Here is a 20175-nt window from a genome sequence, read left to right as displayed (position 1 = left end):
GAAACAGTGAAGGAAGAGAAGGGACTGCCATCACCCAGAACTGCGGCAATGACGGACATTCAAGTCTCAAAGATAAAGCAAACATAAAGCAAACATAGAGTTCCAGGTTTCACTACCAAGAATGAGGTTTTGAATGAGCTTGGCCTCATCTTCTCTCTTGTATTCCAGCATTCCAAGGTACTCCTTGGGTCCTGAGGACAAGGGCACATCATTACCTGTAGACAGAGGTAAACAACCAGTTACATACACAAAACAACTGCCACAGGCGTTATAATGATTCTGCTCTGTCTCCTTCCTCCTCTGTCTCCTTCCTCCCCATTCTGACTGGCTTGCACATGAACTCCTGCGGCTTTCCGATAATTGAGAACTTGATTGAATCCTGGAGAATTTCTCTGGTAGTGATTTTTTTTAAAATTGGGGAAGGGGAACAGGACTTTATTGGGGAACAGTGTATACTTCCAGGACTTTTTCCAAGTCAAGTTGTCCTTTTCAATTTTAGTTGTGGAGGGTGCAGCTCAGCTCCAGGTCAAGTTGCCATTGTTAGTTGCAGAGGGCGCAGCCCACCATCCCTTGTGGGAGTTGAGGAGCCGAACCGGCAACCTTGTTATTGAGAGCCCGCGCTCCAACCAACGAGCCATCTGGCCACCCAGGAGCTGAGCGGCAGCTAATTAACTTCGTTCTAGTTGCAGAGGGTGCGGCTCGCTGGTCCATGTGGGAATCGAACCAGCAGCCCCATTGCCCAGAGCTTGTGCTCTAACCAACTGAGCCACCTATCCACCCTGGTAGTGATTCTTATGTGGGTATCTCAGATGAGTGTAGCTGCTGCTGAAAAGGCTGAATTACCCTTGAAAGAATCCTTATGAGTACCTGGTGTGTGTCCAACACAGTGGGGATATGAAAGTGATCCAAGAGGAAGCCCCTGTCTTCAAGATGTAGATGTTACAGACAAGGAACCAAGATTCATGGACCATTCAGTGTGCAAAGTTCGATCATGCACCAAACTGCACGATCCTAGAGGGACTATACTGGTGTCCTGTTTGCTATAACAAGTTAACAGAAACTTAGTGGCTTAAAACAACATCATAAACTTGCAGTTCTGAAGGTCAGAAGACTAAAATGGATCTTATGGGGCTAAAATCAAAGTGTCAGCAGAGCTGTGTTTCTTCTGGAGTCTGTAGGGAAGAATCTGTTTCTTGCCTTTTCCAGCTTCTAAAGGCTACGCACATTCCTTGGTTTGTGGCTACGTCAGTGTAACCTCGGCTTCTATTATCATATCCTCTTCTCTCCCTGTGTTTCCATTGTCACATCACCTTCTCTCACTCTGATATTCCTGTCCCTCTCTTATGATCACATTGGGCCCACCTGGATAATCCAGGATAATCTCCCCATCTCAAAATCCTTAACTTAATCACACCTGCAAAATCCCTTTTGCCACATAAGGTAACATATTTATAGGTTCCAGGGATTGGGACGGGAACATCTTTGGATGGGCCCCCAAGATTCATGTCCATTCTAAGAGAAGGACATGTGATAACAGAAGCAGAAGTTAGAGAGTCAGAAAGATTTAGGAGATGCTATGTTGCTGGATTGGAAGATGGAGAGAAAGGAATGCCAAGGAATGCAGGTACCCTCTAGAAGCTAGAACAGACAAGGGGATGGGTTCTTTCCTAATGGCTCCAAGAGGAATGCAGCCGAGCTGACACCTTGATTTTAGCACAGTGAAAACCATCTTGAACTAACCTCCAGAACTGTAAGATAATAAATGTGTGTTCTAGTAAGCCACTAATTTTATTGTATTTTGTTATAGTAGCCATAGGAAATTAATACAGGGGCCATAAGAACTCATGCAGACAGGGGTTGGCACTGTTGAAAAATGCTTCTTGAAGGAGGTAGCACTCCAGTTGGGCCAAGAAAAGTGAGTAGCCTCTGGTGAATGAAAAAGAAGGTAGTGTAGGTAAAGAGCGGACAGAACACTCTTACCACTGCATGAGAATTTCTGTTAATTTACTAGCTCTGTTCCCTCAGAGACTGATACAGGTAGAATGTCAACTGTTTTACTAAGCAATACTGTTCATGATAAAAATGACCTCTGTAAATTGTGTCTGGACTGGGAAGAATAAAAAATGAAGCAGAAATATCTGATAAGGACATACTTTGGATATCCTTGACTGTGGTGACTTGTATCTGGGCATGTTTTTTGGAGGGACCCTAGAAGCTAATGCCATCTCTACAGTGTTCAAGAGACACTGGCTTCCTGCCACGGCCACGTGAATGGACTTGGATGCAGATCTGCCAGCTGCAGCTAAGCCCTCAGCGGACTGCATCCCTGCTCATGACTTGACTGCAACTCAGAGCCAGAAGCACTGACCTAAGCCTCTCCTGGATTCTTGACACTCAGAAACCGTGTGTAATGACACAGAGCATTTGTTGCTTGAAGTTGCTAAATATGGGATAATTGGTGATAAGACAATAGATAATGAATATGTAAGGGGAAGCTGATGCATTCCACTTGAGACACGTTGAGTTGGAGGTGATAACAGAAAGACAAAGAAGGTAGTCTTAGAGTCAAAAAGGGACTGACAACCCAGAAAAGAGGTGAGGAGTGGGAGGTAGATTTTGGAAGACTTTATATAGAGATGGCAGTTCATTCATTTATTCCAACAACGGGGACACAGTATGGGTCGGGAAGGACAGACATGGTCCCTGACCTCAGGGGACAGACTGACTGTTATCATTTATTATTGAGAGGAAAGATCACTTTGGTTTTGAACACTTTAATTTGAGGTAAGAGTTGAATAAATAACAATACAGGAGTTCTTCAAAGAAATAAATATAGAAAAAGGAACAGATAGTTCAAGATACAGCCTTAGAGATCAAGATTTGCAGGAAGAGGAAACATGGACCAAAAGATGAAGAATGTTAGAAGAGCGCAGAAATCAGAAAAGTTCAGTGACACAGAAGCAGACGAAGGAAAGAAAGGCGCGGGGTCCTTCCCACAGGAGTTCGTGAGGACACTCAGAGTGTGCAGTTGCGTCCAAGTTCAGCACTACAGTCTGGCTTCTCAGTTCTCTACTTTTTCTTCTAATAGGAATTGGGATACTGATTGTATGTAATTGGGAGAGGAAGTGAATTTCAAAGCAGTTCAATTGGAAACTTGTTCACAGTTTCATTTTTAAAAAGGGAGAGCTCACAGAGGAAGAGGTTAAAAATATTCATTATAGAGTATCCCTTACAATGGCATTAGCAGAGCTGGTATTATCTGAGGGTTGGGGAGCTATATGTTTGCCTGAAAGATCTTTCCATCGGCCCATCACTGAGCCCCAAACGCTGCCAGCTGATAATCGTTCCTTTGGGTTTCAAAGACTTTGGGCCACATCAGGAAATAAACACTTTAAAGCATGTTGATCTGAACTGAAAGTTCAAAAAACAGGAAAGTGAATGTTATCTTCCCTACCGTTTTCAATTGTCTTGGTTAGAGTCTTGACTTGATCTTGTAGCTTTTTAATCACTCTGTCTTTCATGTCTAATTCCTCTTCAAGATCCTATAGAGATCACAAGAAACAAGGACATTAGCTTGGAAGCATGTAAATTCATTTTTTGGTATTAGCTTTATTGAGCTATCATTCACATACCATCCCATTCACACACAATATAAAGCTGACTATACAACTCAGTGGTTTTTATATAGCCTGTTAGGCAACCATCACCATTCTCTAAATTCAAGAATATTTTTATCACACCAAAAAGAAGCCTGTAACTTCTGTCTGTCACGCCCTAGCCTCCCATTCTTTTCTAGCTCCTGGAAACCACTAGTCGACTTTTTGTCTCTATATAATTGCCTGTTCTGAACATTTAGTATAAATGGAATCATACAATATATGGTCTTTTGTGTCTGGCTTCTTTCACTTAGCATAATGTTTTCAAGGTTTATCCATACTGTAACATGCGTCAGCACTTCATTCCTTTTGTGGCTGAATAAGATCCTATTGTGAGGATGTACCACATTTAGTTTGATTTATTTTTCCCTTAATAAAGTAAGGCCCACTGTAGAGAATTTAAAAATATGAATGTGTGAAAATAGGCTCTCTGGATATCAGAAGCTAGAGGCAGAGAAACTCTTCAGAGATTGGAGTCCTGGCTTTGCCTTTCTTTCCTGAAAGGGGGTGGCCTTGCCCAGGCTGATTTTGGCTCAAGACCTGGGAGAGTCCTGGATACCTATACGTATTTCCTATAATGGGCACAGAGTGGTTAGGTTCTTCCCGAATTCCAAGGGCTTTGACATCAAAAGGCTTCAAGCTTCTCCAGTCCAGCGATGCCCATGTTGCAGAGTCACTGCACCCCTGTGTCCTCTGGGGACTCTTGGGACCAAGGGAAATGGTGCTGTTTCTGCTCTGTGGCTACCTCTCCCCTTCTACGGTTCTGTGACCCTGTCTGAACACCTTAGAAATTTTATCTGACCTTTCAAGTGGGGATGTGGGTACAGTTTCTTCCCTCCAACTTCAGCCCATCCTATTATATGTCTAAGAATAAAAAAGTCACCCATCAATCCATAATCTGGAGGAAACCACTGTTTTCATTTTATTTCATTCCTTTCTCTTTTCCTAATATGGCACATGTACGTTTTATAAAATGGGGGTCATACTGCATGCACGTAGTTTTATACCCTATATTTTTCTATAATTATATTACAGACATATTTCCCAATGATAATATACCCAAACCATCATTTTAATGGCTAAGTCATATGATATACAACAAATTTAATCTATCTAATCTTATTGGACATCCATTCTGTTTCCCTTTTTTTTTTTTAATTTTGCCATGATTAATAACTCTACTATGAACACTCTGAACAAAAATCTTTGTCCACATATTTGTTTACTTACTAGGGATAGAATCTTAGAGGTTGCATTACTGAGTCAAAGGGGATGCACTGCCAAAATTCATGATATTTGTCTGCAAATCACCCCTGAGGAAGTTTATACCAATTTATATTCCCAGACCCCACATACGACAGTGCTCACTTCAATGTGGTCTCACCAGCACCCTAAGATCTCTATTGAGAGGCAAAAATAACATCTAGTTTTAATTCTGAATGTCTGATAAACACTGACATGATCACTAAAAATTTTTTGTTTTCATTATTCCTTTTTTAATAAGGATTTTCTTTGATCAGACGATCATTAGTGGGTTATATAGTATTCCCTCAAAATTCATGTCCGCTCAGAACCTCAGAATATGATCTTATTTGGAAATAGGGTCTTGTCGTTATAATGAACCTAAGGATCAATGTGAGATCACACTGGATTAGGGTGGGTCCAAAAATCCAATAAGACTGTCCCTAGAACAGACAGTGAAGGACACCCACAGACACAGATGCGAGGCCATATGAAGATACAGGCAGAGAGCGGCACTAATGCTGTCACAAACCAAGGAATTCCGGAAGCCACCAGAAGCTGGAAGAAACAAGGAGGCTTCTACCCTTGAGACTTTGGAGGGGTATAGCTCTGCACACCCCTTGAATTTGGACATCTGGCCTCCACAACGGTGAGAGAACAAATTTCCATTGTTTTAACTCACCCAGTTTGTGGCAATTTGTTATGGTAGCTCTAGAAAACTAATACAGTTAAGTCTCATTTGTGGATAAAATCCACCACTTAATAATAGATAGGAATCGTATTCTTTTGTGGCATATTCATTTGTAACACTGAGGCTCCTCATTGGTTTAGGAATAGTTTGTTGGAACGAACATGTAAACATACCTGTTCCCTAGCTCAGTGCACTGTGGAAGCACCAGGGCTGGTCTATCCCTACCTGAAAACAGAGCCACACATGTGGGGGGGCTCTTGTGGAGGGGCACTGAGTGGGACATCACTGCTCCCAGAGTGTCAGAAACAAATTCACACAAACCCCCCACAATTCAAGGACTGGCACATACCCAGAGACACATGCGCGCAGCTAGGGAATGACAGTTCACCTGGACAAGACATGCAGCATACACACGACCCACCCACATGTCCTCTCCCTTAGCACTGGCCCCAGCTCAGAGCCCAGGGACACACATGCAGACACAGCTGCAGAAGGCAGGATGGCATCTCACACACGCTCAGCAGACAGTTGCTTATTTGGTGTGATTTGCAGAGTCTGCTCTCTGAGGAAGTTGTATTCCCCTGAGAAACGATGGCTGGCATTTAGGTGCCCCTGACTGAATTTGTTACTTCCTAGTAAATGTTAAACTCCCTAGACTCCTCATTGTAGCTATAATTACTCTTGAAGGTTAAATTCTGACACTGTGAAATATAATTTTACCCTGTCCTGGTTTTCCTATGAGACATGAGGTCTGACAATGAAGTTCGCAAACCTGTTGCAATGATGTTGCTAACCTTTTTGATATCAGAGGGATTATTCGTTATGCATTTGTACCAATGGGATAAACAGTTAACCAAGTTTACTAATATTTGTAAGTGCTGAAAAGGCTGCAGGAAAAAGTTAGATGACAACAGCCTGAATTTTTTGCCAATAATTCATGGCTGTTGCATGACAACAATTCCCCAGCTCACACAGCACTGTCTGTGAAGGAGTTTTTAGCCAGTAAACAAATAGCTGTATTGGAACACCCACTCTACTCACCTGATCTGGCCCCCAGTGACTTCTTTCTTTACCCAAAGATAAAGGAAATATTGAAAGGAAGACCCTTTGATGACATTTAGGACGTCAAGGGTAATACAATGACTGCTCTGATGGCCATTCCAGAAAGAGTTTTCGAGGGTGGACTAGGTGCTGGCATCGGTGCATAGCTTCCCAAGGGGAGGACTTTGGAGGTGACTGTAGTGATATTCAGCAATGAGGGATGTAGCATTTTTTCTAGGGTGAGTTCCTGACCGTGTATAAAATGGGGGTCCCTGATAATGGGGAGCAGGGCCTATGGGCAAGTTAGGCACCCACTGTCCTGGTGAGCTCTCCCCTGGTCATGGTACTCGATGCTGCCAAGCCAGCACAGGGCACGAGTGCCCAACTCCTGGGAAAGCGTCCCATCTGCTACTTTGGTGCTTCTCAGTCTTGTGGGTTTCACATGCCAATAAAATTTCAAAAGAACAACTGAGGATGGACATAGGGTTGCCAAATTTCGTTCTTTCTTTTTTTTCTTTAACAGATATTATCTATCAATTCTTTTTTCTTCAACCACAGTTAACATTCAATTTTACGTTATATTAGTTTTAGGTGTACAGCACAGTGGTTAGACATTTATTTAACTTTTTAAGCTGTGCCCTCAATTAGTCTAGTACCCACCTGGCACTATACATAGTATGTTGCCGAATTGCATTTTGACAAGGGCATTTACAATTTGATGAAGATTTGAACAATTTTAAAAGTTTGTCCTCTACTACCATCATCATTTCACAGAAGGACACTTTGACTCTAAACTAAATTTGTAGGAAGGACGCACCCCCAGAAGCAAGCAGGGGCATCGTCATCTCAGATGAGCACCGTCCATGGGTGCCCAGGACCCCTGAACCGCCTCGTTCTCCGCTCTACCTCCCTTTACCTTATCGAGCACTTCCCTGGAGCGGCCCATTAAGTCCCAAGGCTCCCGGCTGTGGGCTCAACCTCAGTGACCACCGGACCATCGGAGATAAGGAACCAGATGGTTGTGACTGAGGGTGGCTGTTCATCGTATACTTTAGGTGGCATGTCCCCCTTTCTGTGACATCCACACACAGGCAGCTATTTATCTACAAGTTAGAAAACTTCTCACCCTGTTTTCCATAGTGAGACGAGATGCTTCCTGCCGGAAACTACTCTCGACTTCACTTTCAGTTTCAATTTGTCTCTTCAAGTGCTCGCTGGCCTCCTGCGTTTCTTGACTTTTACCAATCAGCTTCTTTTTCTCTTTGGTGGGTATTTCATTGTGGCCTTCTGTGGTCCTGAGAAAAGGAGAGAGGAAACTGGGGTATCAGTTTGACTGCCATGGAGAAGTCACTCATAACAAGCACTGATATTTCCAAAGATGGAAAAATACTTTGGCCAATTTATGTGTAAAGCAAATAGCATCTGAATAGAGGAGTCCTAGAAGAGGGCGGAAAGAGACCAGGGTTGGCTGGCATATAAAATTGTCCACGGACTGCCCCAGTCTCCTTAACCTGGTAAGGCATTCTCACCTCTACCCCATCGACACCCCTTGACTGCTCCCAGGGGACATCCACTCCCACTCACACCCTTGTGACCAAAAGCCTAATGATTATCTTCTTTGTAAACAGCCTGGGGACCAGATACTCAAAAAGCCAGGAATTAGAGAGAAGAGGGAGCCCATCACAAGAGTTCTATCATGGGGATGTAATATACAGCATAAGGAACATAGTCAATAACATTGTAATAACTATGTATGGTGTCAGATGGGTACCAGACCTAACTGGGGGATCACTTTGTAAGTCATATAAATGTTTAATCACTATGTTGTACACCTGAAACTAATACAATACTGTATCTCAAGTATAATGGAAAATAAATTAATCAAAACAGAAGAATTACAAAATGATGTCTCATCACTCCTACTGTTTTGGGCCCTCATTTCATCCCAGGCCTACCAATCAAGTCACATGACTAAAAATGCTCTCTGGGATGTAGAGGGTCCATTTATTCTTAAAATTAAGAATCTCAACAAGCTGGAAGCAAAACAGAACACTTTCCTCAAGAGGCTCCACCAGGGCACCAGGCTCTCTGCTGGTCAACATATAAATTTGGGGAGATTATCAATGAAGGTTCTCTATCCACATGGGTTTTAAGTCTTATCCTAAATGGTCTGCTAAGAGAAAATCTGTTCTCTCTCACACAATCTTTTTTTTTTTAATCAATTTTTTGAACAGATAATCCATGTGTACATGGTATAACATTCTAAGGGCTTAAAAGGGTATACAGGGAAAAGTAAGTCTCCTTCCCTCCCCTGTGCACCAGCCATCCATCTACCCTCCTTGGAGGCAACGGTGATTTATTTGTTTTGTTTCTTGTACATTCTCCTACACAGGGTGTGTGTGTGTGTGTGTGTGTGTGTGTGTGTGTGTGTGTGTGTGTTTGTATATATACAAGTATTTCTGTTCTTCACATTTGAATGCTATTATATACCTTAATTAGCATCTTGCTTTCTAAGCTTAGTAACATATCTCCCACAATTTCAGTAAAGAAAACAGGACATGAACATGAACTGGAGATAACACATATTAACACTTACTTTCTTTGCATTCCTGCGTCTTCTTGATTGCGATTCAACTGAGTAGACAATTCTTCTAATTTTCCTATAGTGAGAACAAGTGTCAGTAATTTGGGAGCCATACCACTGCATTCTGATTTAGGCTTGGTCCTAGTTATAGTTATCCAGGGGTCGTAAGCTGTATCCAGCTAGAGATTAGATTTTGTTTGGTATGAACGATGTTTAAAATTTTTTTAAGCCATTATTTAAAAGTTGTGATATTTAAGATCAAAATTTGTATTTCTGGCTTTTCTTTAAAAATAGAAATGTCAAGCAAAACTGGGGCCTGCATTCCTACTTGGCAATAAGCCACAGAGCTTGGCGGCAGCTGCCCTCTTCATGTGCCTATGCACCTTACTGTACCATCCACCCAGCCCACCTCTCACATTTATGTCAGCTGCCTGGTCCCACAGAAAATCAGAGCGTGAGACCCCTGGGTACAATGACTTTTCTGTCATTTCCTGGATATAGGAAACTGATTTCTAAAAGCAGGTTCATGACGGTTCCAGTTACCTTTCATGTTTTCAGTTTGTTCATTCAGACGGATTTCAAGATCTTGCTTCTGTTTCTCCAGTTCTGAAATTTGCTGTTTAAAGTCTGGGATCATCTTTAGTGAAAAATTAGAAATATTAGAATATGAAATACTTTAATTTATGAACTTTAAAATCTCAGAGCAAAAGGCCGGTTGGGTCAGTGGTTAGAGCTCAGCGCTCCTAACACCAAGGTCGCTGATTCAGTTCTCACATGGGCCAGTGAGCTGTGCCCTCCACAACTAGATTGAAAACAACGACTTGACATGGAGCTGATGGGTCCTGGAAAAACACACTGTTCCTCAATATTCCCAAATAAAAAATAAAAACAAAACAAAACAAAACATTTAAAAAAATCAAAACAAAACAAAAATATCAGAGCTACTCAGAAACAAACTAAACTGTATAGGTATTGAACCCCATGAAACCAATGTCTAGTTAGCTGTGTCAGAGGGACAGCCAAGACATTAGATTGGATTGGTGTCATGATTGTTTACCTCAAGAATCGCCAACATGCTCAGAGGGAGCGGTTCTCACACAACCTCCATCCCCACCTCACTGAGGTCTCCTGGGGAGAAGGAAGTGTAGTGTCTGGGAATTCTGTGCTGAGTGGAGGGAGAGGTGATGTAAAGAAATGGTGGCCAGCCTCTTTGCTCCAGGCACAGAGACATTATCTCCTCGTCTAGGAACAGGAAAATCATTCCAAAGACATCCCATTGCAACCTTTGAATTCCAGGCTGTGCTTTGTGGAGGTCTGGAGTCATAACGTATGTGTCACAAGCCTTTGTCCTTGTCTGCCTGCAGAGTTCTTTAAATATCCACCACCTCCTTTCTTAGATAGGTAAACACAGTCTTTCTGCTGTCCAAGTTTATAGAAATACTCATGCGTCTGAAGTTCACATGAAGAATACTGGTTTGATTGTGCAGTTGGATCTCACTGGTGCATAGTCCTCATTAACGTTTCACCCAAGGTGTCAACAAAGGTGTGAAGGTCCTTACCTACTGTCCCTCATGTCAACTCTGCCCAGGGTCACGTCTCCTCATCTGTTCATACAGCCCTGATTTCCTAAGACTCCCAGGTTAGGTGAGTAAGGAAGCTGAGAAGGGGCAGCCAGTGAGGCAAGATGATAAACTAGGAGAGCGTGGTTTCCTGGAAGCCACCAGGACAACGTGGAGGGAGAGGGCATGATTACTGCCATGAAATCCTGCTGAGATTAAGATGAGGGTGAAAAGGAACCCTTTGTGCTCAGCCTGGTGTAAGATTCAGTTAGTGGTAAGGACACATGACAGAAGGGGGTGGCCTAGTAGAGTAAATGAGAGGTGAGTGGAGAAATCACAGTTGGATGGCCATTGAGAAGTCTGGCTAACTCCTGCAAAGAAATAGGGTGGTGGCTGCAGGGGATGTGAGGTTAAGAAAGGGATGTGTTTACAATGGCTCAATTGTACAAGAAGCTGCTTCCTCTAGTACTTGCCATTCCAGCTCCTGCCAAAAGGCCTTTGCCCAGGGCTGGTAGTTTAGATTCCACTTTAGACGTCACTGCCTCAGAGACACTTTCCTTTCTCTGCTGTCCTTCCTAACGAGACCAAATCAGAACCTCACAGAACTTGTGGGGATTATTTTAGGTAAAAATTTATCAAAGTGTATACCTTAAAGATGTGTAGTTTGTTGTATGTCAAGTATACCCTAATAAAACGTTTTTAAAAAAAGACAGAGGGAAAAAAAAAGAAATGGATGTGTTTTGAGTGAGGAGATTCCTAAAGCATTTCTCCATGCCAATAGGCATGAGATAGAAGCAAGGATGAGACGTGTGCAGTGGAAAGGACATGCCTCATGGAAGAGGGAGGACTTGGTAAGGCAAGGTAAGAGCACAAGTAGAGAGTCTGACCTTCTGCATGCATGACCCTCTCAAGAGCTACCCTTTACCTTAATGTTTTTTTCCGTCTTTCTGAGCGTCAGGGCTAGATTTTAGATAGATTTAAACACACACACACACATACACACACACACACACACACTTTGGACCCAGCCTATGGTAAATAAACACTCTCAAATCAAAGTGCTCTCTAGCCTGGAGTAATTTTACAGCTTCTCTTCTGACCCAGTTATCTCACTCCTAGAAAATGTAATTCTGATACAATCTTTAATGCCAAGAAACTGAATGTTAATCCACTAATGGATAATATCTCTAGAATAATGGCCACAACCAGGGCCCATCCATGGTGGAGACCATACCATGTTTTCTGATGTCAGTCTAGTAACTTCGTGACGAATACTTTCATTGATGTCATTCTCTTCTCTAAATAATTTCTGCAGGTGGTTGATCTCTTGACTTAGATGAACCACTTTGAAGTTTAAAGCTTCAATCTCCTTTTCGTAACAATCCTTCTGGGACTGGAAATGGTTCTCCAAAACGCTGTTAGGAGAGGGATCAGGAAATTAACCACGTGGTCTGGACCCCACTGTGCTGGTGACCGTGAGCACGTGCACGGGTGGCAGTCACCAACGCCACAGTTAGAGCCCTGCACTAAGCACAGAGAGTTTTCTAATGTGCACATTCTTACAGGCTATGGAATTAGGAACATAAAATTACGAAATCCTTCCAGCTAGTGAGGAAGCATTGGATGATGTTGACAAGCAGTTAATGATAAGAAATTGTATTGTAGACATTATTAAAATTACATTTTTACTCCAATAGCTTAAAAGTATGTTCTGTATGATGCAACAGTGGTAAAGATACATGTCATTACACATTTGTCAAAACCCACGGAATGTATAACATCAAGAGAACCCTAACGTAAACCATGGTGATTATGATGTATTAATGTAGGTTCATCAGTTGTGATAAATGTACCCTTTGCTGAGGGATGTTGGTAATGGCTGTGCATGTGTGGGGGCAGGAGGTATATGAGAAATCTCTGTCCTTCTGCAGAATTTTGCTGTGAACCTAAAGCTGTTCTAAAAATAAAGTTTATTAATGTAAACAATTCAGCAAACTCCTTAAATTTAAACATACGTATATATCTATAGCAACACTGGCTAACTTATTTGATATAATCAGTTTTCACTCTATAGGATATGGATTTTATTACTCAGCAGTTTAGTCCATAAAGAGATTGTTCTTCATTACTAAACTAATTACTTAATTCTTGAAAAAATATTTCCAGCGATTATTAGACCATTCTACTACAAGAAATTTACTTTGTGTATCAAACCTATGTAAGATAAACATCTGACTTTCCAATAGTCTATTATCACTGAGAAATCAAAAAGAACCCTGAAGGGAATTTCTCACCGTGTTGCTTTCTTTAATCCTTCATAAGCAAACCAAAGTTCTCCATCTTCATTTAAATGTTCCAAATCCTCCACAGAGAGCCTAGAAAACAAGGAGGGTGAGAAAAATCTATCATCTCTCTCATGTGTTACATGTTTCTAAATGTTTGATAATGTAAAAATGATTACCTGCTTCTTACATCTTTAATGTCATAGCTTTCAAGAAGTTGTTTAGTGATTTCGGACATCTTTTCTGAGAGGAAAAGGCAGAGGGGTATAAATTACATTTTTGCACGATTTTCCTTCTCCCTTTCTCTTTCTAGGGCGCAGTTTTCCAACTTCACAGTCTTCAGCTAATCATCCCATCAGCTAACTAATTGACCAGCTATTCAAACAGCCAGCACCCAACCAACCAACTAACCAATCTACCAGCTGTGAAGCCTGAAGCCAGCCAGCTATCCAGCCCATCGCATATCCAGTCAGTGGACACATTTGCTTAGCAGTGACAGTTATGACAACCTCCATCTGCACCCCATGGGCCCAGTGACACCTTTTTGTTACCTCTCATTTCCCGCTTCTGTGACTGCACGTGTTTCTCCACATCTATCTTCTGTGTCTGAAGTAGCTCTATCTCCTTTTCAAACTCAGAGATTGTCTGAATCACAGCAATGACCACACCAGGTGAAGAAAAAAATAGCTATTATGATTTGTATTTGACAAAGAGAATATCGTTACAGTATTGTGAGTCTATGCAGGTGTCCTCACTGCAGTTTCTAAGTTAAAAACTTGTTAAAGCATCACTGCCCATACAGTGTGGTCTTGAAAGATGTTTAACTGCTTGAAATATTGTTACTTATTCCCAGATCTACCCAGTTGTATCAATAGAATTAGTTCCCTTACATAAAGGGAAACAATAGCCACTTACTCCAAGCTTGAGTGGGGTGGGGTAGGGAGGAAGGGGAGCCAAGAGAAGTAACATCATCAATGGGGCTAAATTCTTTTTCACTGTATGATGGAATGTTGGATGCAAGGATGTGGGTAAGGCTGCCAACTTTGGAACTGTGGCTTTGGCCTCCAGCTAGGTTTAGAAGTGGCACAGGATGCATGCGGAGCTGGGAGCTGGCCATGGGAGTGTGACCGGGTCCACTGAGGGGCCGCTCTGGTTGTGGGCAAGAGGCTGTATTCTGCCTTTATTACCATGTGAGCTCAGCTTGAGTAATGATCTCAGGTTTGTGGTGTTGTAGCTGTAATAACAGAGGTGAATAACCCCTCCTTGATATTTTCTCAGTCTAAGTGTTTAAGGGCTACAGCTCCTGTTTCTACAGAGGGGAGAAGGGAGATCGAATTGACATTTATGGATCACTTTACATAATACAACCTAATCCTTGTAACAGGCCCATAAGGTGAGGAAAGTGATCTTTTGTAGATTGGAAAACTGAAGCTGTAGAAAGGGTAAACGTCATGTTCAGGGTTACACGGCAAGCTGATGGGGGCCCCAGGACTATCCAACCTGAAAGCCCTGCTCTCTGTAATGTTTTAGTAGATGTTCCAAGTCACCTGTGTATTTACTTATACACGGATTATAACACGTACAACTTGATGATGATGGGTTTGTTTTCTTTGAAAATCAGATTAATCTCCTTAATGTATCACATTGGAAAGTTTGGACTGAAGTTTTAGTTACCAAAGAGGAAGTTAAGTGACAAATACTGGCGCCCACTCCAAGTTCAGCCACATGATTTCCCAAGATACAGACTATAGCAGATGACACGACTGCCACGGATTGACATCAGTCTTCTGTGACTGCTAAGAATGAAGCGGTCATAGGAATATGTGGTCCTTCCTGATCCCACAGTCCAATGTCTTACTTTTAAGCAACAGGAAACCAGGGCCCAGAGAATATGGACAGCGCTGCTGTCAAGTTCAGGGGCGACCCAGATGTGATTCCTAATGCTCTTCTAAGCCACATGTGGCTATTCTATGACAATTACAGAGAATACTTGCATAACCTTAACAAATATGCTACTAACATGTGTTTCACATATTTAGGGAAAACATAAAAGCTTTTCAACCTTACGCTGAAATGTGTTGCGGTTAAGAACATAGGGACACATAGGTTTGTGTTTCCTGGTACAGAAAGAATGCAATTAAGCCTGATCGTTCAAGCATGGATCATTGCTTTTGTGGGATTTTTCTAATAACAGTTTAAAATGTAAGATTCTGATAATAAGGTAATTGAATTTTAATCATTCATGTATAGATATATAACAACATGATGGATTGTGTAATAAGCGTTCATGTCCATTTGTAATTTAATTCAGACATATCCTCCAGGTCAACATATTTGAGTCACTTCATGTAAATGTCATTTCAAGAAAGTTAGAAAGCTGACCTTTAAAATATGAAAAACAACTACTGCTAGGTCAACGGTGGCTTGGGGTTTACACTTGGAAGAGCTGAAGGAACCAGAGCCCTTTCTCTAGCCTTTGGCCTTCACACAGATGCTGTGAGCTGTGTGGTCCTGTGGGAATCTGAAACTGCTCCCTCTGTGCAGGTGAACTGACTCAGCCAGAGGGCTCATCCACAAGTGAGAAGGGCTCCTACCTTTGCCTGCTTGCTCAGTCGGGCCACCTCCCCCTTTAAGCCATCAGAGGTGACACGCTCTTCCTCCAGCTGATGCTGCAGTTGCATTTTGTCATCCTTGAGAGCTTTAATTTCTTCTTTCAAAGACAAGATCTTCTTCTCATAGTCTTGTATTTTTAGTTCAAAACTCTTTTCAAGAAGTCTGGGGCAGCAAAAGGAAAAAATAATTAGTTTAGAATTGTCTCTAAAGTCTTTACCCTGAATTAGAACTATACATCATTTTGAAAATAGTAAGAGGAGACTTGGAAAGGAGGAGACAAGCTAATCAGGCTCTATTGTGACAGTTACAATAGACACGGGCCTTATTTTTAGCCGTTTCCTGTCCCCTTAGGTTAAGGAAGCTTCTTACACCTTCTGATCTGAGAAGTGAGGCTCTACAGTGGTCACCCACAGGAAACACAGGACAGGGAGGCTGAAGTTAAAGACGCGGTGCTGGTTGGGGTGCTGGATCCCCAAAGCCACCCTGGTTCCCTGTGGTCCCCTGGAGGGGCTACTTCCCTCAGCAAAGACCTTGGCATATTCTGCCAAGTCCTGGCATCGGCCAAGTTCCAAGGATCCTGGAGGGTTTGGCTTAGTCCCACACAAGTGAATATAGCCATTTAATATGTCAAAGACTTCAGCCCATCAAACATTCTAGAATAAATAGCAGCACATCCAGTTGCCCCAAAGTCCATGAAAACCCAATTTCTCATGAGACACTTGTTCAATTAAATATGGGATGACTGACCAAGAAAATAATCGAAGAAAGATACATGACCTGTCCCACCAGCCCAACGTGGCCCTCAGCGGCCCAGTCAGACTTAGCAGTCCTAGGGGAGCTATGAGTTTATTAATCGTCCTTCTACTTGCTGGGCTGACCACTTGGTTCATTTGATGACTTGCTTTCATAGCACAAAGGGAAAAGCCCCAAGAGAGTCGCGTTCCTAATAGGTTGTTTCGCTTCCTTTTATAGATATTAACAAACTTTTAAACTTTGTTTCCGGGTTTTAAAAAAGCCTGCAGTGTTCCTCAGAGGCCAGTGAAATACCTTTGAAGAAGCAGACTGCAAGCAGAAATGTCACGTAAGAAGAATCGTAGATTTGCAGCCTAAACTGGTCAGGTGTGCACCCACAGGCTGTGGGCATCTTTGCCCCTGTTGAGGGTTGTGAGAGGGGTCAGGGCTTCCCCAGTCAGCTGACCGGGCACCAGACGAGCTACAGGTGAGAGCTGAAGAGGGCTGTAAAGAACTCAAAGTGACCCAGCCTCAGCCGGGCTCTCCAAGTCCTTTGCTTGAAATGATCACTCTCAAGTGGCCCCAGTGCACAGTGAGATGCCAACTGCCCTCCTCTTCTGAGGTCATTGAAAAATAGATTTTTCAAGGTAAGAGGTCAAATATCTCTATTTTAAAACTGATGTAGGACCATGAAACATCGTATGTATTTCTTAACTCTCAGAGCTCTCAGTGACACTCCTTCCCCTTTTTGGCATCCTGCCTCCTTACCCAGACTCAGCTTTTCCTGCTAACTAACTGCATGGGGGAGTTGTATATCCTACCACCCCAGGCAGCCCGGAGCCTTATAAAGCCCCCAACAGGACATGCCATGAATGTTCCGTCTCTCCCCAACACCCTGCCACGCATCCCAACTTTGAGATCTAACACCTTTCAGTTGACTTCCTAAGAGAGGGAGTACGGATGGAAGTCTTTGGAGATTAACAAAGGGTTTGACATTGACATAGGAAAGGTGGGGCTGGCACAGTGCAATTATGTGGAGCTGCCTTCATTTTTGTGAGGGGGTTTATATCCCTTATTTTCCGGGGCAAGAGTCAAGTCAACAGGTATAACAGGTAGGGGCAGGGAAGGAGGTTTATTTCCTAGGCAATAATCTTCTTGGACTTGATGGAAGTTAAAAGGGGTGGCCGTCTCTTAACTTTTCACTGTCTTAGCAATAAAGGGAAAGCGAGAAATTCCCAGCGGTCCACTGCCCACAACCGCAAACCTGTGCAGTGTCGGGAAGGTGCACCTGTGGGACTCAGCTCTCACCACTCCTGACGTCTCTCACTTCCCCCAAATAGTCACACCTCGCGCTCCTGTACCTGTGATCTGCTGTGTGCCAGCTGAGAAGCTAAATCTAAAAGAGCAGAGAGAGAGAGAAGCAGCAGTTTTAAGGCAAACCAGATCTCATACATCCTTTGCTGTTGTTCTTTTTGGACATCATCAAAGAGCTGCTTGGTGAGGTCATCCATTTTTCCTGTGAAAAGAGAATGCTTTTTGAAATATGTCTGCAAACCAATGCCCTGATGCCATCATGTTTAAGAAAGTGAGAATGCAAGAACAATGATGGGGTATTTATTACTAATAAGACTTAGGATGAGAATGTAACTTCCATGTCTATAAATTAGAAATATGGGTAAAGGGGGGGATTCAAAATAATAATTCTCACAAATTTGTCTGGGTTGGAATCTATGGAATTGTTTCATTTATAGTACTTTATTGGTCTGAATATCACTTGTCTGATTAAAATACACATATTGGCTTTGAGATAATAAATATGATTATTAAAAGTAAACAGGAATCCTTTGGGAAGCTGGTTTCTCAATTCCAGCACTCCTGACACTTCAGGCTGGCTAATTCTTTATTGGGCAGAGGGGGCCGTCCGCTGCATTGCAGGCTGTTGAGCACCATCCCTGACTTCTACCCACTAGCAGCCAGTAGCACCTCTGTTCTAGCTGTGACAACCAAAAATGTCTCCAGGCATTGCCAAATGTCCCCTGGGGGGCAGAGGTGAACAAAAGTGCCTTGGTTGAGAACCAGCCATTCATGGTAATCAAGAAAATAATAAACTGTCTGCCTGCATCTTCGCAAGAGGAAGTATAAAAAGATGCTGCTGCATTTAAATACAAGAGTCTCTAACAAAGTGCAGGTTAAAGGGGCACTGGGTAACTGGGAAACAGTCACCGGGATTCTGGCTGTTCTCTGGCTAAGAGAGCCCCATGTTCCCAACACGTCCTCATACAACAGGGGCCCTTCAAAATGGGAGCAGGATGACAGATGCAGCCCATCAAAGCCCGATGTCCCTATTTGTACTTAGTTGACACCTCATTCTTGAGTTCTGCCTCATTTCTGAGTCCTGCCCCAGAGGGAAGCCCAGGGATGAGGAGATGATAGCAATCTTCCAAATTACTCGGTTAAAAAAAAAAAAAAACCAGCCAAGTTTAATAGTTTGTCTAATGCACAATCTCATGCCTTTGAATCCAAACGATTGCTTTAGAATGTCATGAGTCAGCCAGAAATAGGAGGCGAGATGCTTAAGCTTTAACTTAGAAGCAGCATATTTGATATAATTTCAATTTTCAGTTCACTCACAGAATTGGCTTCAGATCTGGTGCTTACCATCTTGGGCCATTGTTGCAAAGGGGCTAAAGAGGCGGCTCAAATGTGACTTTCTTCCCAAGCACAACGGGATGGTGTCCACGTTGGAATCTCAAAACGGGGAAATGACTTTGATAACATCCCTTATTTACAGGCTGCAGAGTAAAGTGGAGCCTGGTGCTTTTCACTAAACGTTGTTTGGCACATGTAGGGAGACCCTCAGGATAAGCACTTTATAAACACTGGGTTTGAAAGTTTTCACACACTTTTTAGAAGAAGGTATCAAATTACCCATCCAAACATGTCAACACTGTCAAATATGTAATTTTCAGAACACACTGGTGGGAATTTACATTTTCTTGTGGGGAATTCCACTTAAAGCTAGAGAAAAAGAACACCCAAGAGGAGTGTATTATAATAAAAAAAAGGAGGCGGTGGGGAAGCCCTTCCCTAATTCAGGTTCAAGGTTAAGTCGCAGACCTCTGACCCCCCTCTGTTCATCACTGCCCACATACATCACCAGTTCTTAGAGACAGGGTGGAGGGCACACAGTATCTGGAGCTGGAGGGCACGCCCGTCTTTGGCATCATCCAGACGGCCTTTCCTGCTGGGCTGGGCAGGCTCAGGGTGTTTACTTCCTCCTATGGACACGTGCCTCTCCTGCTCTCTGACTTGAACCCCCAGGGCTCCAGCTCTCCTTTGGATCCTGGTATATCCAGCCCCTGCCGGGCCTGGGGTGTGTGCCAGATCCCCATGCCCGAACCCTCGTGCCTCGTGCGCCATATCAGAGCCTAAGGAATGGATCCCTGGACAAGACGGATGATTTAAACTATCTGGTCAGGAACCACCAGACTCATGTTCCTCTTGGAATTTAGCAAGTGCTTGCAATTAGAATTCAAGTTGGAGAGCTATGAATGGACAGAGCTAAGCTAAAGGTGGCTGCTCCACACCCCTAAATAAAAGTGATACCACCCCTGGTTCCAAGGGTCTGCGTCTGACAGCCTGTGGGTGGTGCAAGTGCTAAATAGGGCCCTGCATGTAAGGTTGGGGCAGTAGCAGGGGATGGAATACCACGGAGGCCAAGTAACGTGGACAGATCTGAAATTTGACGGCAAATCTCTGGCAAGCAACAAACATT

At 42.9% G+C, this 20175-nt stretch overlaps 1 protein-coding gene across 1 annotated transcript in view; it reads right to left on the bottom strand.

Moving 5' to 3' along the window:
* MYO5C (myosin VC) overlaps positions 1 to 20175 on the bottom strand; it is an 88557-nt gene that overhangs the window by 16523 nt on the left and 51859 nt on the right. The window contains exons 24-34 of the mRNA XM_019747087.2: positions 17853 to 17916; positions 15650 to 15830; positions 13607 to 13700; positions 13235 to 13298; positions 13068 to 13148; positions 12008 to 12188; positions 9758 to 9851; positions 9227 to 9290; positions 7757 to 7925; positions 3455 to 3542; positions 117 to 215 (exon numbers count right to left, since the gene is read on the bottom strand). Coding sequence (XP_019602646.2) covers positions 117 to 215; positions 3455 to 3542; positions 7757 to 7925; positions 9227 to 9290; positions 9758 to 9851; positions 12008 to 12188; positions 13068 to 13148; positions 13235 to 13298; positions 13607 to 13700; positions 15650 to 15830; positions 17853 to 17916 — 1179 coding nt within the window. The remainder of the gene's footprint in view (positions 1 to 116; positions 216 to 3454; positions 3543 to 7756; positions 7926 to 9226; positions 9291 to 9757; positions 9852 to 12007; positions 12189 to 13067; positions 13149 to 13234; positions 13299 to 13606; positions 13701 to 15649; positions 15831 to 17852; positions 17917 to 20175) is intronic.

The sequence above is a fragment of the Rhinolophus sinicus genome, linkage group LG03 (assembly GCF_036562045.2).
Source record: "Rhinolophus sinicus isolate RSC01 linkage group LG03, ASM3656204v1, whole genome shotgun sequence".
NCBI lineage: Eukaryota > Metazoa > Chordata > Mammalia > Chiroptera > Rhinolophidae > Rhinolophus > Rhinolophus sinicus.
Note: the sequence above shows the minus strand (reverse complement) of the source record. Positions and strands in the feature narration are given on the sequence as shown.